At 40.9% G+C, this 19,786-nt stretch overlaps 1 protein-coding gene across 3 annotated transcripts in view; it reads left to right on the top strand.

Annotated features, from left to right (window-relative positions):
• Window positions 1-1,722: 1,722 nt before the first annotated feature.
• Window positions 1,723-19,786, top strand: part of RPS6KA6 (ribosomal protein S6 kinase A6) — a 43,362-nt gene continuing 25,298 nt past the window's right edge. The window contains exons 1-4 of one of the 3 annotated variants that reach the window (XM_055727381.1): window positions 1,723-2,016; window positions 11,425-11,484; window positions 15,074-15,190; window positions 18,896-18,977. In XM_055727381.1, the coding sequence (XP_055583356.1) occupies window positions 1,936-2,016; window positions 11,425-11,484; window positions 15,074-15,190; window positions 18,896-18,977 (340 nt within the window). In that variant the 5' untranslated portion in view covers window positions 1,723-1,935. Of the gene's footprint in view, window positions 2,017-11,424; window positions 11,485-13,182; window positions 14,761-15,073; window positions 15,191-18,895; window positions 18,978-19,786 lie in introns of those variants that run through there. The other 2 variants (XM_055727382.1, XM_055727383.1) reach the window with 2 other exon arrangements.

Here is a 19,786-nt window from a genome sequence, read left to right on the forward strand (position 1 = left end):
GTTGCCATTTGGTTTCTTGTGGATGCACACCAGTTACGTGAACAGAGGCACTGGGCTAGGTAGCTGTGTGTGAACCAAAGGCCCATGAAGCTGGGGCTTGTCCCTCCATCTCCTGCCACTTAACTGCTCTAAAAGCTCCATGTTCGCACAATCCTACTATAACAAAAACAACGTTTACAAGTGACCTAGCCTGAACAGTTCTATATTTAAAAGCTAAATTCTCTCTCGATGTTAAATACTGGTAACTTGGTCCTACATTTTCTTGCACACTTTTTATTTTCGGAAGGATGAATATTGCTGGTACACACTCCCTGTTTCAGTCTAAAACATTTGTCTTCCATGGTTGAGTTACAGACCTTTAAAAATAGGCTTGCAATGGAAATGCTGACATGCCAGCTGGCTGTTGCTGCAATGACACATTCACAATAGTCAACTCTCTTCAGCCAGCTCAGCGACAGGGAACTAACTGGTAATAGTTAGCTTTGTGAAACAGGTTGCTCTAATTTAATCGAAGACTACAGCAGCAGAGCATTTTATACTGTGTACTTGTTTGTCCGATGGTTGAATTCTGCGGGTTTTTTTTAAAAAATCAGCACAGGAAAGTGTTGTGGACTGTGGGGTGTACTGGTTTGCTCCCTCAGTCATGCTAATTTGATCAAAATTATTTGGCAATTAAGAATGGTTTGAGACTTCCTTTGCTAGCTTTATCTAAAGGGCAGGGCTTACTAGAAAGTCATGCAGAGTGTTTAAATAAACAGTGTCATTCAGGAGTTTTCTACCCTTAAAAATATGTATTTTTCATAGTATCATCTAGCGTTTTCCAGCTCCAGAGATCAAACGGTGACAGAGAAGTATTATTTTTTCATCCGTGCTCTTTTTGCTGTCCCCTCAGGTTTGGAAATACTGGAGTGTTTCTCACTGAACACATGCTTGGAAACAAAGGAGTCCGTCCCCTCGGTGTCTGTAACCACGGTGAGCAGGCTGCTCCGCTCCCGCAGCCCTGCGCGCAGCTTATTCGCGCGTTTCACTTCACGAAGGACCCAGGAGCAACCCGGCTACACTTTCTTTTCCACTTTCCAGTCGCGCGTCCAATCTTGCCACCTCTCAATTCAGAAAAAAAAAAACAAAAAACCAACCACGAAACAAAACGAAACTTCGTGGGGTTTTCCCCCGCGGTCGCGGCAGCGGGAAGGCCAGCCCGCCAGCCGCTCCCCTCACAGCCGAGGCGTCGCCTCCCGGCGGGCCTGCGCCGCTCATGAGGGGGCGCCGAGGCACCCGAGGTAGGGACGGGGTCTGAGGGGATGAAGGGGTCTGACGGGACGACGGCCTCCTAGCCGGGGGGGAACTTCACCGACCGAGCTCCATCGCTGATTTTACCCCCCTCCTCTTTGTCTCGTTTTAAACGCCTCCGTGCCGCTCTCCAGCACCCTCCCTCAGCCTCAGGCGGAACGTCCAGGTGCCGCCGACAGCCCGCCCGCGACACCATTGCTTCACCGCGCTCCCTCCCTCCGGCGGGCAGGCGGTCACCCTGCCCGGATCCCCCCCGGTGCCCAGGCCGGCAGCCGGTCGCCCCCCAGCCCCGTCCCCCTCAGCCAGGCGCCGCCCGGCCGCGGGCCCGCGAACGTCACCGCGCGTCACCGCCCCCCTCCCCATGCAGGGGATTCTCCGGCCCGCCCTGACGTCATCCCCGTGCCGCGCAGGCCGCGCCCCCTCCGGCCGCCATGTTGGGGGGTGTGCGCGGGGGAGCGCAGAGCGGCGCCGCCTCCGCCGGCCGGCAGCAGCAGCAGCAGCACTAACAGCCCGTGTTCCGCCGCCGCGCTCCATGGCCAGGAGGAGGGGGCCCGCCGCGGCTGCCCACCGCCTCTGAGCCGGCCGCGGGCCCGGGAATGCGCAGCGGCTGGCGGCGGCTGCCCGGCTAGGAGGAGAAGCCGGGACATGGTGCCGTTCGCTCCGCTGGAGGACGCGGAGGAGCCGGAGCCCTGCCACAAAATGGAGCTGTACGTGAGCGGCGGCGAGGTCAGTGTGGGGCCGGGGGGGCGGGGCTCCCGCGCCGCGGCCGGCTCCCCGCCGGCACCTGCCCGCCCGCTCCCCGGCCCCCGCCGCCGCCTGGGAACGGCCGGGCTGGGGGCGGAGGGCGGGCGCAGCGCAACGCCCCCGGCCTCTCCCTGCCGGCCCCCGCTTCGCCGGTCCCCCCCCTCCGCCCTCGCCTCGCTGCCCCCGGTCTGCCCGCCGCCCTCCTCCGCCGGATCCTAGCGTTCTCGGCGGCGCCGCCGCTTCCCCGCCTCCCCTGGGATCTCCCCCCTCACACGCACACACACACACAGAGGCAGCCCGGCGCTGCCGCCGGCCACCTGGCCTGCTCCCGGCTCCTTCCCGCAGCGCCCGCGCCGGGACCGCCCCCCCCCCCCCCCCCCGGGAGCTCAGTCCGGCTCCGGCCCGACCCGGGCAGGCGGCGGCCCCCAGGCTTGACCCGCAGCCCGGCCGCGGCCCCCCCGCGCCTCCCCCGCCTGGCCCGAGGGCGGCGGGGCCGTGTGGCGGGGCCCGGCCGCGACCCCCCCGGCGCAGGCAGCGGGACGGCGGCAGCACGTGCGGAGTGCGGGGGCCGCCGGCCCCGCCGGGGGAACAAGGCGCACGGAAGAGCGTTGGGGCCGGTGCGCTTCGTGTCGCCTTCCTGACCGTGTTAGTGTCACGCTTGTCGGTTCCCTGTGAACGCGGTTTTACGGGCACGGCTCGCGTGGAAAGTTACTTTAACTCCTCCTGGAAATGTGACTGTACGGATCGGGGTGCGCATCCAGGTAGGCTGGCCCTGGGAGCGGGCCCTTTGCTTTTGCACCCATTAAACTAAGCAGTAATTTTCATACACGCAACAAGCAGAAGGACCCGGGAGCATGCGACTGAGGTTTGGATGCGTAAACGTTGTAAAGGACAAGGAACAACTTCGAGAGTGGCTTCGAGGTACTGCTTAGCACTCTAGGTGCGTCCATAAGCAAGTACCGAATGTGATTTAAAAGAAAATAAATGGTAAAACTGGTTATGCTGTAATAAAGTGCCTATCTCAGCAGAATGTGACACTCAGGTCTTAAAACTTGCACTTTTAAATCAGAAGCGTAGGATTGTGTATCAAGTATCATCAAGTATGACAAATAAGAGATTACACCTAGGTGTATTAGGCACACAAAAGATGTTATCTAAATAAAGCTTCGTAAAACTGGTCAGACTTGCTTTCTGTGATGCAGTAGGCTTTTCTTATCCTAAGTAAAAAGGTCTGTAGCAAATTCATCTCTAAGTACAAAGTGTGCAAAACAAGCCTAGGTTAAAGTTCTGGGAAGAGTGAAGGGGTATCCTTTAAAGAATTGTGTTGAAATGTCATTATTTGATAAAAATTGGTACTTATAAGGAATCCAGTAATTCAAATAGGAATCAAGCCATGGGGGTTTTATATCTCATGGGTTTTTTAAAATTTATTTTCTGTAGTTGTGTCTACGGAGTGCCGCTTTTAAGTACTATAATTACTGGACGTGCATTTCTACATCATGACTGCTACACTTTTAACACTTTAAAATATTCTAATGATCTAATAATACTGGATGCAGTACCTCTACCTTAATATTAGAGAAATCCTAATTATGTTAGTGAAGCTACAGGTAAGGATTAAGAAGTCAGCAGAAGTATTAAGGCTTATTTGTTAGTCTTGAGGTTTATAAAAATAATGTGCTGTAGTTAAGGTATGAAGTTTATTGAAGATCTGAGAACTTTCTTGGCCCTGTTGATCTGTTCTTTAAGAATATTGTGATACATTGGTGTTAAAATAATCAAACTTAGAATATTGTAGCCGAAATGAGAACTTCTGTGGTGGTTGTGCATCTCTCAGTATTTTTTGGCTGGACAAGTACGCCTCCACTAAGGCTGGTGCTACTTTGAGTACCGTGTTCAGTGCTGGTTTTGTGTATGGATTTTGCCATAAAAATTTATTGGCAGTTAGCAGGAGTGGCTGGAGAACCAGCCCTAGCTCCGGCACGGCAAAGCTCCGACAGGTAGTTCTGCTGACAGTGGTGACCTTTACTGTCAAATACTCGGCTGGGCTAGGGCTGCCGAAGGGGCGCGAGGTTGGCGATGCACTGCTGGAGGAACCAGGTTCTGAAGTCACACTCGCCGGGCCAACAGAGCGTAGGACCCTGCCTGCCCAACTGAAACAGCTCTGTGTTTGTAACATCTGAAGGCAACTGTTTGCAACAGTTGTTCTTAGAAGTGTGTTTTTCTCAAGCCTGTACATGAACTACTTACTTAACAGGGTCTGTGTAAAACCCATTTCACTTGTGCTCTGATTAAAGTGTTTGTTACATCTGTGTTACATTTGGCTAGCAGCGTTTGAGGCTTCATTTATACCAATACCAGTTTCTTCAAGTTGCATGTGAAGTTCCCAAATTACATTAGCAAATACTTGTTATTGTCATAATGCTTTATATTAACAGCATCTCAGGGATGTGTTGTACTTTTTACTTGTTGGAATTCTGCATTCACATGGTTTGGGGATTTAAGAATTTTATTTTATATTATAGTAGATTTTGGTTTGGTTTGGAATCTTACCTTAGTATTATTTTTTTTAATTAATTGTAGCCTATAGTACTTACTACAACCTTACGTTGGCAGTCTGATAGATCTCATTGACCTTGCCTGCACTGTCAACAGTGTTACGGAGAAATAGTCCTATATTTTGAAGAGTAACTTATTCCTACTCGCTGGTGCTCTTGGCCATCAGTTGTGGCATAGGAGGAAAAATCTGAGAAACAGTTTTCTCTGAGGAATTTGCCTGTTAATTAACTAAGTTTAGGATTACATTATTAGAAATAAGTGCATTTCCAGTGAAGTAGCACACACGTTGACTGGAAGTAAAAACAGTTGGCAAGGGAAGAACACGATCTTGGAGGTAGGAAACAAATTTTCATGCTTCACGGCATAAAAACAACACGAGCTTTTGGAAGAAATCTAGGATTGAATTATTTTGCCATTTTTTCATGTTGCTTGTCTTTGAAGTGCTGAGGATTACATTTTGGATTGTACGTTGTGCTGTTCCTGTTCTTATATTCCTATGACAGTGTCACTTGTGAAGCAGTTTTGCAGCTGTGGGAATTCCTTAAGCCTAGGTAGGAAGGGTCAGTGTCGTGCAGTTTAAGCTTTGAATGTTGAGTGAACCTCTTTCCTCCTAAGTACGGGATTAATATGTATTTTCATGGTAATAAAATAATTAAAAAATTTTCATGGTACAAGGGTGCTGATAATACTCTACAACAGTTGATTATAAAAATATTGCAGTCAACAAAGAAACAGGAAAGTAAATGTTAACATTTTATTGACCAAGCTGAATGAAATGCAAAAATACTTGGAATTGGGCAGATACAGTAATTTTGGAATTTTCTGCCCATTTGATAGAAGTAGTCTTGCATTTAAAAGGATAGGTGTAATTAAAGTGCATGCTGTTTGCAAAACATGAATATTGTGACTTGCCTAAATGTGACCTCATACTCAAATATTTGTTTTTGAAATAAATACTTCAGAAACAGTTGCTTAATTGGCTGACAGTGACAAGGAAGGTGAGGCTGAAACAACAAAGTGGCTGGAAACTAAAGTATTCTGCTAGAAAAATGGGACTGCGCTGAAAGTTGCTGCCTCCCAAAAGGCATGTTCATCAGTTGAGCTTTGCTGCTGTTGTACGTAATCCATTGCCAGTGCCAATTTAAATAAATGTATCTTTGATTTTGGCCAGTGTTTTCAGTCCATTCTCTTAAGCATGTTCTGAGCCTCGTCTGTCAAAGGCCACTGAATTTTGTTAGTGTTTGGAGTTGCATAACTCCTTTGTGAGTAATTACTGGCAGTGACATGGATGACTCAGCTACCTAGTTTTGTGCATCTCTGAAAATCTCCACATTTGGGTGGTGTTATGTTAAGAAAAAATAGTAGTTTTGCCCCTAACCTGAAGTGAAGTACCCTCAGCTCTTGCAACAATTTACAGTTTTTATAAAGACTTATGAGAGCAAGCCCCCTTAAAGTGGAGGGGAAAAAAAAAAGAGCAAGCATGTTAATACTCTTAAATGGAAAACAATGAGTGTCTTTATGCATTGAGAAGTGATGCAATATAATAATAATTCTGTTTTGGTATGCCACTTTTGAAGATAATTTTTGGAAGTCTGCTGTCATATTTTGAATGTGTAAAAGGAGCAGGGGGTCTGAGGTAGCTCACCTTGGTTCCCCCAGGATAGCTTTGGAGGCGCTTCACAATAACCATAAATCAGAAGAATGGTATGGTGTGTTAACTCATATATAGAATCTTAATGTTTATGTAGATGTGCTTCATTACTACATCAAGAATAAAATTTGAAACACATTGTTTTCATCAGGTTAAAATGTTCTTTCCCAGTATTCCTCATTTGTCATTACACGTGATTTTGAGATTGGCTGCTTTATGCCCTTTGGTTATGGAGTTACAGTCACCTCCTAGACAGGCGGGAGTGAAAAGGGTCTCAAGTCCTTCACTGCTACAGCAACCCCTGTGCTTGTGGTTGGGTTTGTGTCTTGTCATAGCTATAGCTAGTCTGAGACACATGGTATTCTCCCCTCATCTCTGATAATGGGAAGGATCAAATGTTCTCTTAAAATTGGTAATTATACGTTTCTGAATATTTGTTATCCTGTATGAAGGTATGATTTATTTGCCACAGGATAAGAACTTTCTAACTTTCCCTAGTAACTGACTATGGGTTTAAGGTTGTTGGTTTTGTTGTTTGGGTTTCTTTTTAAAGGTAGATGGCTTTATCTTCCTTTTCTACTTGGTACGTTTGTGTGTGTGAGTGAGTTACCTGGCCTCTTTTCTCAGGAGCTGAGGGACTGAGGCTAGCGCAGGGTTTGTGCAGGCGGTGAGCAGATGAGAAGAAAATCCAGCGCAGACCTGCAGAGTCTGACAGGGACACTGCCATCCCATCAGCAGGACATCCTTCCTCTGGTCACATCGTGGTAGGGTGGGACCCCGCTTTAGTTGGTGCAACTCCGTTGGGTAATTCTTGTAACACTGCTTCATCTTCCACTTCGTGGGGCTGGCTGCTGTACTGGAGGAAGCTTTACCTTCCCAAAAGTATGCGAGCCCAGGCAGTAAAGAGCACTGAATACAGGTTGGGCACCTGCATACAATAACAATATCTGCTATTTTTTTACAAAAAAACCCAACAAACCAACCAAAAACTTGTGGGTGTTTTATAGGAAGAACAGGTGCTGTTAAGCTTCGGTTTTGTTCAGTCACTTTTAGACATTTAAAAAAAAAATGAAATCCCTTGCCTATTTGGCTGTGCACAGAATCCCCAAATTTCTCAAACCTATCTCAGGAAATAAGATTCAGTAGGCCAATGTGTTGCTCATTAAATTAATGTTGCAAACACTCTGCAGATGTAATTCAGAATAAATGAGGAACAAATGTTGTTGTCTTAACAGGGTTTTTTCCAAAGGATTTGTTTCAAAGTCTTTTCAAAATAATTGGGGTTTCTAATGCAAGCTTCCACTCTAACATTTTGAAATAAGTATGTGAAATAATACTTTTCTATGTGGGGAAGCAAACTGGTTAGTCTTGCGTTCATTTGGAAGAATTGAGAGGTGTAGGTCTGGTGACTAGCTGCAGTAACTTAGCAAATTAAGCACAGTGAAGGAGGAACCATGGAGGATGCAGAAGATTTTGTTGATACTTATGTAGGATTTTACCTGTTTGTAGCCAGGCTAGATTATCCATGAGTGGTGATGAATAATGCTTTCTACTTACAATAATGTTACGATTATAAAATTCCCAGTTTTTCTTCTGTAAAATTCTTAATTCTGTTTGAAGGCTTAAATGAAGACGTGTAAAAACAGGGCAGAGCAAACGAGCTTTACATCTACAGTTTTTCCTTGTAGTTAGGCATTTTGCTGGCCATTTGTCTAGTTTCTTTTGGCCCAAACCATAACACATTTACCATGTAAACAGTTAAAACATCCCTAATACAGGGGCGAAGATGGTTCAAATCTTTAGTAATCCTGGGATTCCTCTGTTCTGCTGTAATTATTGGAGGAGAAACATGTGCAATAGTAGTTAAGACTTTTACCAGCCGCAAAAGCCCTTGGGATGTTCTCCCAAAGTAGTCCCAGCAAGTCATGGGATCCATCGCAGCTATTTAAATCAGAAGGCAGATTGTGCTCTGTTACTTCGGAGGCCGTTTAGCATCAGAGGACTGGGTCTTTTAGCCTACTGCTCTGGAAAAGTAAGTTTCTTACCTGCTAGGTTGTCTGACCTTAACTTTGTTGTCATCTTTTTATATAATTGTTTTGGTTATTGTTATACTAGTCAACAATGTGGAGTACATTCTGTAGTTCTCAGAATATGTGTTTGGAAAGTATTGACGCTGTTTGCTGAAATGTCTTAGTTTAATTTGTTTTAATTGAAGTTAATACTTAAAATGGTCAGTTAGTTGTAGGACTTTAGCAGTACTGAAGAGCAAAATGATTCAAGGATGAAAGAATCTCCTTCAGACTAATGGTACTCGCTTCTTTCAGTTGTTCTCATTGTAGAGATAAGTGCTTTCTAATTCTCAATAATTTAAATTTGTGCATTCATGGATATTTAGTAAATAATGACTTAAAGGTTAAAATAAACCTCTTCAGGTTAAAAAGTTCTGTTCTATGCATTTGTGTGTATTCAAGATTAAATCACTGAAAGGGGTGCTACTTGACTGCAGAAGCAGAATTTTGTATGTGGTTTCCACAGAGATGGGAATTAAGTATTAATTGTAACTTTCCTTTTTTGCCTAATATGGGGGACAGTGGAAACTTCTAGTTACTGAAACTTGGCCAGTATAAGTAACTGTACAGAACAGTAATGATTTGACTTTTGCCACTGAATTTTTTAACTGAATAACTAACAAACTCCTAGACTTTGGGTTGCAATCCAACAGGTTTGTTGTTTTGTTGGGTTTTTTTAAGGGACAGTGACCACGGTTCACAAACAAAGCAAGCAAAAGTGTAGTCATGTATATCGAGCAATAAAAGTACATTCATGCACTTGGACATAAAAATTCTTTGGACTAAAAATTGGCAGGCATCCTAGTCTTTGTAGTTATAGGGGAAAAAAAAAACAACCCATGAGCAACAACGAAGGGTAAAAGTGTACGATGGGAAATTGTTAATTAAGATGCCATTTGATTACCTGCCTTAAAAGTCCAACAACTTACTATATTTGATTTGCCAGAAAGCTGAAAGTATGCTTACATGGCGTGCTCAGGAACTACGTAGATCAAATAACATGCTGATTTTTTTTTCATTCAAACCCCCATTCCAGCAGTGACACTTTCTGTGTCTGGTTGCCTGGAGTTAAGCTATCGTTTTCAGCGTATCTAGAATTCTTCTGGCTGGTAGTTTGGGTTCCAGAGCTTAAATTTAAGTAACAAAACGTGGAAAATGTTGACTGTATTTAAAGAAAGAAAAAGCAAAATGCAGACAAAATTCACTTCAAATTCAAGTACTTGAGTGAAAATTGCACGTATTTCCGAGCACCTGGAGTGGAAACTTGTTTTATTACTAGGTCCAAATAAAAATAAGATTTTTGGACAACTTTGTGCCTCTCCTTGATTCGCTGTTAAATGTAATCTAGTGATACTGTGAAAAGAAATTACGTGGCAGTGAATCATCTGAAATGTAATTGAAGTTCATATCTGGTCTGAATGTTGGTATTATTTCTTGATGTATTCAGTTAATTCATACAATAACATATATGTTTGTAACCTGTGATTACAGTAAGCAAAAACTCAATTAACTGAATGAAGGTAACCAAAGCCTCATGCTGCTTTCCTTGATATTTTTTTTCAGTGAGGTTATAGTCCAAAAATAAGTGCCGGTGTGTTGATACAAAAATTGGAGATTTGATTTTTATCAAAATCATTAATATAAGAGTTAGCTTTTAAAAGCTGTACTTGAAATCAAGAGTCCTAGGAGCAGCACTGGAAGTGGTTGAGGGTTTGCTTAGATGATGCAATTGTGGTGGTATAAACCTGTCCCTTCAGCCCTGCCTGTTTGTCGGGTTTTCTTGTCGCTTTTAAATGGGGGCATGGTCTATATGGCATTTCAAGATTCTTTGTAGTCCTGTGTTTTTACCAGTTCACATACTGATAATCATAGCATATTTTGGTATCTTAGGCATGTATTTGAGATAAATTCAGAAGTACGAGAAGAAAATGTCATGACCCAGTCTGAGAATTTAATGGGTTCAATTTCTGTTTTCAGGAAATAAGTTGTTTGTTTCCTTGTGTTATTTCTAGCTAGTATTTTGTTGTGAGATCTATGCCACATGAAGGTAGCGATACTGAACAATTAACATATAATAAATTAGCAATTATCACTAGCAAAGTACGTAACTAGCTTCAACTATTTTGTCAGGTATTTCATTTGTCATTACTGCTTTGTGTGTTTGAACAGTGTGCCCTTTGCTTTCTGCATTATTTTTTTTTTTTAATTTCAGTTGTTATGCAGCATTGAATTGTTTGTTACTTAGGGAGAACTGAACTTTTAGATTTTATTTTTTTTTTTTTGCTATTGCAGCTGTGGACTTGGTACCTGCTTTTTACTGTTGTTTTTGGGGGTACACAACTGCTAGCGAGTATTGTGCTCACTTAAGAGCATGTTGTTTATTTGTCTCTGTCTGGATGCCTGTCGTACTTTTCTGCCTCTTAAAGGTGGTTGGTGGGTTTGAAATTGATCCACAAATATTTTAATATACAGATCTACAGTTTCTAAACTACTTTGTTAAACTGTGACTGTTCTGTTTGCTAAATATTTAAATAACTTTTGATGCAAGCAGACTTTTGGAGGGATCTAATTTTTGAGGAAATAATGACTTATTTTTGTGAATAAGGATTCTGTGGTATGTATTCTCCGTTCTGCTTGCTCTTGTGCTTCTGCTTCTTGCCCCCAAAAGGCTTAAAAACATTTTTGAATCTCTTTTGCTTTAATCTGCAAATTAATTTTCAGCAGCAGATTTTACAATTTTAGCTTTCTGAAAAGCATCCGCAACATAAATTTTGTACATTTTACATGTCATCTTGTATGGATGGTATCTGTAGCTTTTAAAGAAGGAATTTTAAATTAATTCCAATTAAATAACACTGTGGAATGGCATTTACAAAGGGATATGCTAAATGATGCATAAGGGAGACACTAAATATAACTACTAGGTAGTAGTGTTTGATTGAAACTACAGTTTTAAATTAGAGCAACAAGAACACCAGTTTTCATTTGTGTGCTCTGAAATGTAAATTGGTCAAATTATAAACTCTGCTTGTTTGAAATTGTTAGGTTTAATGCTGTTGTTTGGTTTTTTTTCTTTTTCTCTTCTGCATTCCCATTTCTTCCCATCTCCAGCTAAATGGCCTTAAAATGGCAGATGAGCCTATGGAAGAAGGTGAACCATATTCTTACCATGTAAGTATATTCGATTAGATGTTCAGTTTAGGCACTCAATTAGCATTTCGTTTGAAGCAAAATTTATGCATTCCCTGCTCTTTAATAACTTTTGAACCTTTCATTTTGTTTGACCAGATCTGAGGAGGCTCTTAAGTCTCAAAGATGAATTGGAAAATTAGTACCTGGGTAGGGGCCGTAAGTGCCTTGTTGGGGAAGCTTGCACATCAGGCAGTGCTTTATGGAAAACAGATTCTGTGTGCTGGAGAGGGCAGGTCCCTCAGCCTCAGAAAGTGCTCAGTCCAGCCATGAACCTTTTATACATAGAGTGTTTATTGTTGCCTCTTACTACACTGTCAGCTGTTCTTCCTTTGTATTTTTTAATGTAGCTGCTGTACATTCATCTAGAAGGTACTTAATTCCTGCTATTTTAGAACAGAATTGATTTTTACACCAGGATGTTAATTTGACTGTTATGTACAAGTATCTCAGATGAACCCTGTTGTGCATGACTTTTGTCCAGTGCCTTGGTGATGTGCATATTTAGGAGGTGCTGAAGATCAGTGTTCTGTACGCTGGCTAAATCTTGGACTAAACTTTAGGCTAATACTGTGTGTGGTGAAATGCCTGACATTGCATGGAGAAGTTGGCCATCATTTTTGAACACAGCCATCCATGTATTTTGTGTTTGGAACAAGATCATGGAAAAAGGTATTAAGTATATCTTATTGCCAGCTGTAACCACTGCTTTGTATTGCAGTAATAAGTTAGAAGTGAGTGATCTGGAGAGTAAAGTCTTGGGGGAAGAAGTGTGGTGCTTGGACATTTCCTGGTGTAGAGTAAGTAAATAAACAGTCAGTGTCACGGTCATCTTACACGTAGCGAAGAAAGATGAGCAATGGGTTGTCTCAGTTGTTCGCGGTACTTGAAACAGAAGGATGTTGCTGAGCTTGTTTGTTAGGTGCTTGGAGCTACATACAAGTCAAGCTGTAACGAAGTAAGATGGCACAAAGCCATAACCGATTGCGGCGTTTCTTTCAGTGCTTTGTCTTCTGTTGAACCTGCTGGGAATAGTTAGGTTTTGTGCAAGGCAGCTCGGTGGGAGCTAGTACCTGAGCTCTGAAATAGATTTGCTGCTCAAGCAGCAGAGCACAAAATCAGATAGCCAAATTAGCGTTTTGTGGAGGCCAAACTAGAAATGAAAATGAAACTGGCTTATATAGCTGTTCAGCTTTTTCCCTTCTTGTGGGAAGGCCACTTCTTGTGGATGTGAAGGCAGAGGCCTTCTTATGCTTCAGTCATGCCAATTTTTAGTATTTAATGATAGTTAAGTAAGTGAAATTATATAGCCAATCTTTTGTGAAGGTAAAACACTTCATAAAAAATAGCTCATTTCATACATTTCAAGTTATTCTTTATTTGCATGGAAAGCATTTTTCTCCTCGGTTCACATTTAGAAATACTCTGTCAGTCTCTGCAGCAACCACAATATGATGTCACAGGCTAATGATTCAAGGTGGGTGATAAACGGAAGAGCAGGTGAACTGTTAAGGATCTTTTCTCATGCTAAGGTTCACAGTGTTAAGGAATACAAATTAGGATGGTGAAGTAAAAAGGCTTCTAAGTATAGTATTTACATTTTTCATGGAAAGAACCAGCCATTAGTCTGTTACGTGACAGGACAGGACGACGTTCTGCTTTCATCTGTCCTGGGCTGACTTGAAATGCTAGTGTGTTTACCTGCATTAGATTCCTGCCATGTGTTTAAAAAAACAAATAAAAATGAAATGTACATCTTTCCTATGAATATGTATATGCGTAGTCAGCAGGATGGATGGATGAAATGAAGTTGGGGTGTCTACACTGTATCATCAGTGTATGTCAGCGTTTTTTTGTCAACAAAAAGGGAAATAAACTATCTTGGAGTGTGAATTAATGAATTAACTTTGTTATTCAGCAGTATCTTCTGTTAATACCTACCTTTGCATGGGAAGCAGGTGGGACAGGCCTTTTCCACAAAGAGGGAAGTAAGAGATGTAGGGGAGGGGAAGGGACTCGTGCAGTAACAGCTGGACTGCAGTTTGTGACTATACTGTGATGTTAGTTTGAATTCTTTCTTTCTTCCTTCCTCTGGACAAACAAAACAATTAAGGCAGAGACAGTTAATACAGTGCGATGATTACCCCTGCTTACTTTTTAGTTATTACTGTAAGTATGTACGCATTTAGGTGATCAGATTTCTACCCTGAATTTCTGTGTAAACCCACATAGAGGATTTCATCCAGGGTACTTCTGTATCGTCTGGTAACGCTGATCACAAGTTTTAATGCGTGGTCCTGGGCAGCAAGACTTTCTGTCTGTAGTCAGCGTGACTGTAGTCTGATGTTCTCCCCTAAAGCCAACTGTTTCATCCAGCGGCTGGGTCTTTTTCTGGTGCTGTTCATACTTGCCGTTGCAGGAGAGCAGTGTACTGTGGGCTGGTAGGGTGTTTTTCTGGTCTCCACTAAGAGAAGCTTTCAAGACGAAGACCTAAAGGGAGGACAGGAGGACAGTTAATAATCATCTGGGTACCCTAAAAGGAAAGTACTGCAGATCAGATGGGATTTTCTGTTGTAATTGGCTTCTTGTATTTGCTGTGTACAAGAAGTTGGTATTCTTGACAGGGCTGAGGGGTGCCGCTCTTTTTTCACATACAAGCAGAGGTTGCTGTTGTAGGCCTTGGCACATAGGTTTTATTTTCAAGGATACTTTTTTTTTTTACATCTCACTTGTTTTCGCTCACAGAAACTTCTCTTACACCGTAAAAGCTGCAACAAGTCATCTGATTTGTTTTCATCATGAACGTTTGTCTTTTCACAATTGTAGCTGCTGTGCCCTGCTTTTCTAATGAGAGTAAAAGGAAGAAGTCAACAGAACACTGAATCTTTTACCTACCTCAGAATTACTCTCAGCTTTTTGAAGGATGTTTCCACACAGGGTAGTCTTTCCATGAGCTCTGCACCCCAGAGTTGTGTTTCTTCTGTTGGATGCAAGAATTGTCAGAGTTCTTAAGATGACTCATATCTTATTTACGGTCTTCAAATGATACATGTTCCTCTAGCTACAAGTGGATGACCATATTTATTATTTGCTGCTGTGAAAAGCAATAATTACCTAAAAATGATGAAATTCAATTTAGCTTTCATTAAGACTATTTCAGGAAAGGGAAAGATGAGAAGAGTAATCACTGGGAAAACTAAAGGCTGCTAAACAGAGGTGAAGCACAGAGGGATCATCTTGTACAGATCTTTAAACTGAGTATGTTTATTCCTTTCATGTAAGAAAATCAATCTTTGCTGTGGTTGTAATATTTATGACAAAAGGAAATGAGTATTCTTTGGGAATTTTACATCAATTTAGAAATTTTAGATGCATGTATTTAAGAAAGGGTGGTTGGGAAAATTCATGATTTGAACAGCTTTCTTTTCTGCCTTATTAGAATTTCAATTATTTTATTTTTTAAAAAAATAACCAACCAAACAAAAAGAGCAGGCATTTACATGCACTTCTAATGAGAGTTGATAAATTCAAGCCTGTTCATTATTGTATTTTGTTTGCCTTGAAATGATAGGATGAAGGAAGTGTGAAAGAAATTCCTATTACACACCATGTGAAAGAAGGATGTGAGAAAGCAGATCCAGCACAGTTTGAATTACTTAAGGTTCTTGGACAGGGATCATTTGGAAAGGTAAGATAACAAACTTTGTTTTCATCTGATGTCTACTTTGAACCTGCTTTGTCTTCCCTTATTTCTGTGATGCTACAAGGTTAGAAATAAACATCAGAAATCTAAGTCCAGGTAGATGTGCTTGTGGAAATTGCCCTGTTTTGGAGGAAGTTACCCACAGTGTTTTGCAGTTGGGTGGGGAGGTGGTGGTGGGTCTTTTCATTTTTACTATGGTAGCATTTCTATCTTAGTGTTCTTTAGAGGAAAAGCAATGTCTTTTTCCGTAGATCTTTCCAGATGTTCAAGAAGGATAGTACCCTAAGAGTTGCTGGGAATGTTTGAAAAAGATACTGACAAATTTCATCTTTCTCCAATCTTGCTCCGTTGCCAAGGGAGCAAGGTTTATAGCGGGACAGCACATCAGACCCAGCAACAGCCTCAGTCTCTCAGCAGAAGGGTTAGTCAGTAGCAAATTTTAGGAGGTCTGCCACGGAAAGTTAGTTTGCTTTAACTGAACAGGGAGGCATGTTTGTGGTTCATCTGGACTGGCAGCTGCAGCTTCATGGGGAACCATGGCACCAACAGCAAGGGTTTTTACCGGTTGGGTTATAGAGTTAGGGGTGGTTTTAATGCAACAGCTCTGGTGTTGACAAGCTCTGTTTGCCTCATGCCTTGGTTATTTGAAGTAAAATCATGGTGTTTTCAACGGCCTCAAGACTTTATTGCAGCATCTAGTCAGGAATCAGAAGGAACAATATTTCTGTTCCATATAGTTTCCCTCAGATCCTCTGTAGCTTAGGTTGATGCTTGGGAGGCAGCAGTGCTGTAACAGACATCAATAGACACTTCTGCAGGAGATGGTGATTTGTCTCTTAATGATGGTACTTGACGTGTTGTGGAAGTTTGATTTTATTTTTTTTCCTTTCAATATACAAACTCTGTATTGATATAAATACAGAAGAATGATTGCGGTAGTTTGGAACTTGAACCAAAGTAACAATAAAGTAAATAACCTGGGAAATCTATTTCAGGTTTTTTACTTTGCTGTATTTGTCAAGTTATCTACAGCTAGAAGATGCTAAGTGAACAGTTATTCAAATAGCTTATAGAAAAAATATGGCAATTTTTTTGTTACAATAATTTCTTTCTGGTGTCACACTGCAGAAATGAAATTAAAAACCTAATGTCTCAGTCGCTAGCTTGAAACACATTAGTTGAAACATTAATCCTAGTGTATAAGAATCTAATTTATTTTTTTTTAAAACAGACTCTTAAACTAGATCTTTTGCAATGCAAAAAGTAGACAATCAACTTTATGTATGTTTCCATTTTCCAGTTCTTCTGCTAGTTTTGTCTGTCTCGTGGAAGGAACAAATCTCTGCATAGAGATATATGGAGGGGGGGGGTGGAAGAGAGACATTAGGAAGGCAGTCTGTGAATAAGCGATAGCTTGGAAAATAGACTTTAAAATCTTTCTTAATGTTTTACAGTTTAAGACACACTTCTTTATCTGGTAATGTTTATTGCCAATTCCCTCATACGCTTCTCATCTTCAGAGCCTAAAAGGCTCTGCGTTTATTACTCCTGACTTGCAATGTCTTAAGCTATCTTAGGGTTCAGCACATCTGGTACAGACATCTTACCCCTGACTCAGACAGACTCTTACTTCACAGAGTTCAGACTTCTGACAGCCTAAGGAAAGCTCTTGCTCAGAATCCCATCAGGTTGGTGCGACGTCTGTTTTAGCGCTTTTGAAACCTGGCAGTACTTCTAGCTTCAGCTTTAAGAAATGGATGGTGACCTGCACATCTGAGCGGAGCTGTTTTTATCATGTATTTGTTGCTTTCTGTTGAAAAGAGAAAACAACGAAGATCAATGGCTGTTGCCTTGATGGTGTTTTATCTCTGGTTCATACTTCCCAGGGATCTCCCTTTGGGTTTAGCAAACACAAGGTTTGTTTGCTCTCTCTCTCTAACCTAGTATGGGGCTATAGCCCATCCTCTACCTGTCTTTTTTGACATCTGTGCAGTATTTAACACTGCTTCACAGCAATAAGGAGTTAAACCTGATGTCTGTTACTGAGTTTCTGTCTTTGGCCTTTGATAATCACTTTCAGCAGATCTGCTGAAGATGATCCGCAATTCACTTCGGTGTATCACCTTGAGTGTAACACGTGCCCATCTTGATTTTGCTTTACAATTGAACAACCGATCGTTATATCTCTGCAAGGTGCAGGATTATGGAGGCTTTGCAAATTAAATAGATGGTACTTGAGTAGTTCTTAGTGGCAGCTGGTTTAGTTCTTATTAGCTAGAATTTGTGACTTGTGTGTGAATTCCTTACAAGCTGCTAGTTATTAAGCACTAACATATTTGAACGTGTTTGTTAATCTTCTGCTTTGGTAATTGTGAGTGTTTTAATCTACAGATGTTTGTTTTCTTATTTGCTGGTGTCAGCGTGATATAATAGGAGAGCAGTGCCGTAGGTCAATCGTTGGGCAAAACTTAAAACAAAAAGCCTGATAACCTTGAAAAGTGATTACATTTTTCTTCTAACCAGAGTTTAAAATGGAAACAACCCCTTTCCTAACCCTGTACAACTTAGTGACAGTGTATGAATTTGTGATTCTAGAATGGAAAATTTGACAAGTTTATTTCATTACTTTTTTAAAAAATATTTCTAGATATTTAATTTCTAACAAAGTATATATGTAAATAAATCTAGTGTTAATGAAAATCTGAATAAGGTAAGATCAGAGAGGCAATTCTGGGTAGCTCTTGACATTCCCTTGTGATTTGTACGGGGTTTTTTTGTTTTGTTTTTTTTTTTAACAGTACAAACATTCCTCATAACTAAAAATTGCTATTATAAGAACAACAACTTAGAAACAGGAGCACGTACCAAACTGTTTTGTAAATTGAAAGACCTAGTAGTTAGGATATTAGTCAGTGGAGCTACATGTATTTGTACTGCGTTATTTTATCTAATACTATGCTTTTCTTGGTGTCAAGTTATATACAGTTTATCTCTAAAACTGCTCTGGAAGGAAAAGAGTAGAAAAACCTGTTGGAGTTGCTATTCCAGAGGGAAAGGGTGCTTTGATCTTAAATGGTGAGGTTTCCTTGCTTTCATCTCGCCACTCTTACAGATTTCATTAATACAGCCTGTTCCATGCTTGAAACTTGGGTCTTAAACCTCAAAATCTCTTAGGAGGTGGCAGACCAGGCAGAATTGTCACTTTCCAAGAAAGTAATATAAAGAAAAGTATTTATATAAGTACTTACTTGTTAAGTACTTATTTAAACAGCTTGCTGTAGGAAAGAATGTATAGTTTATGACCAATCTGAATACTTCAGAGAGCTTGGTGGTGCATGTACCTCTAATCTGATTAAGGGAATGCAATTTTGCTCTTCCTTTAAAGGTGTATGCTTGGGAAAGAATACTGAAAGCTGCCAGAAATTAATAGGAGGTTTACAAATGCTTTGTGATAGTTGTGTATTTGATTGCTAAGCTTGCTTATGTACAGAGACTTGCTATGAATACTTAGCATCTTTTTATTCCTCAGAGATTTTGAGGAATGGGATGGGACTAGGAACACACTATTTCCTTATCTCTATTAATGAAGTTAAAAGTAAAGACATAGTAATGCTTTTTTAGTCGGGTTGATTTAGTGTTTACATAAAATATTTTTAGCAGAATTTTTAAAAATGGGGTTTGTATTACCAGGTCTTCCTCGTACGGAAAATAATTGGTCCTGATGCTGGGCAACTTTATGCAATGAAAGTACTGAAAAAAGCTTCTTTAAAAGGTATGTGTAGCTTTTGGATTGGAACTTTATAAAATGGTTTTCAATACACTTGTATCTCTTATATGAGTCTTGTAAATACTTAAAAGCCTTTTTGTTAATCCTAAATATATTTCAGTGAGTTCATAACTCTTCTCCGACAGTAGTTTTTTTTCTGGAGTAACTTGTAAGTTCATGTTTAAGAAATATTTCAAATTTGGCCAAATAGCTTTAATTATGTGGTAGAAAGTACTCTTTCAAGGTTTTAAAATTGCATTATTTAATTCTGTTTAGTCTTTTCATTATATTAAAACAAATCATAATTATTAAATTATATTTATCATATTAAAACAAACAAAAAATTCATAAACAATTTTCATTATTTCTTTTAAGTTAAACTCTACTGTGATAAGTCATTCCCCCTTGTTATAGGTGCCATAGCAAGCTCACTTACGTTTTGGCTTTCAGAAGACACTTTAGTGAATGCAAGTCCTCCCTGTTTAAATAGGGACTGTTACTAGTTAAAGAGGAAAAATTAATTTTAAAAGACAGAAAATACGTATCCAGTACAAATAGTTAATTCAGAGGTTAAAGTTAGCTGCCTGGAAATGTAGATGTGAGCTTTTTTCTTGAAAGTGATATGGATTACCACAAGATACTGGGATGTATTGGGGAAAAATGAAGACAGTAAGGAAGCTGGGGCAGGTAAAAAACAGAATAGAGTTCTGCTGTCTGAACGTTTGTGTTTTGTGGGAGACTTAAAAGTTAAAAACAAATAAATAACAAGGAAAAGTGTTTCTTTAGACAGCAAAGACTTCCCGTAGGCTAGGTTC

Source organism: Falco cherrug, chromosome 15, assembly GCF_023634085.1.
Source record: "Falco cherrug isolate bFalChe1 chromosome 15, bFalChe1.pri, whole genome shotgun sequence".
Taxonomy (NCBI): Eukaryota; Metazoa; Chordata; class Aves; order Falconiformes; family Falconidae; genus Falco; species Falco cherrug.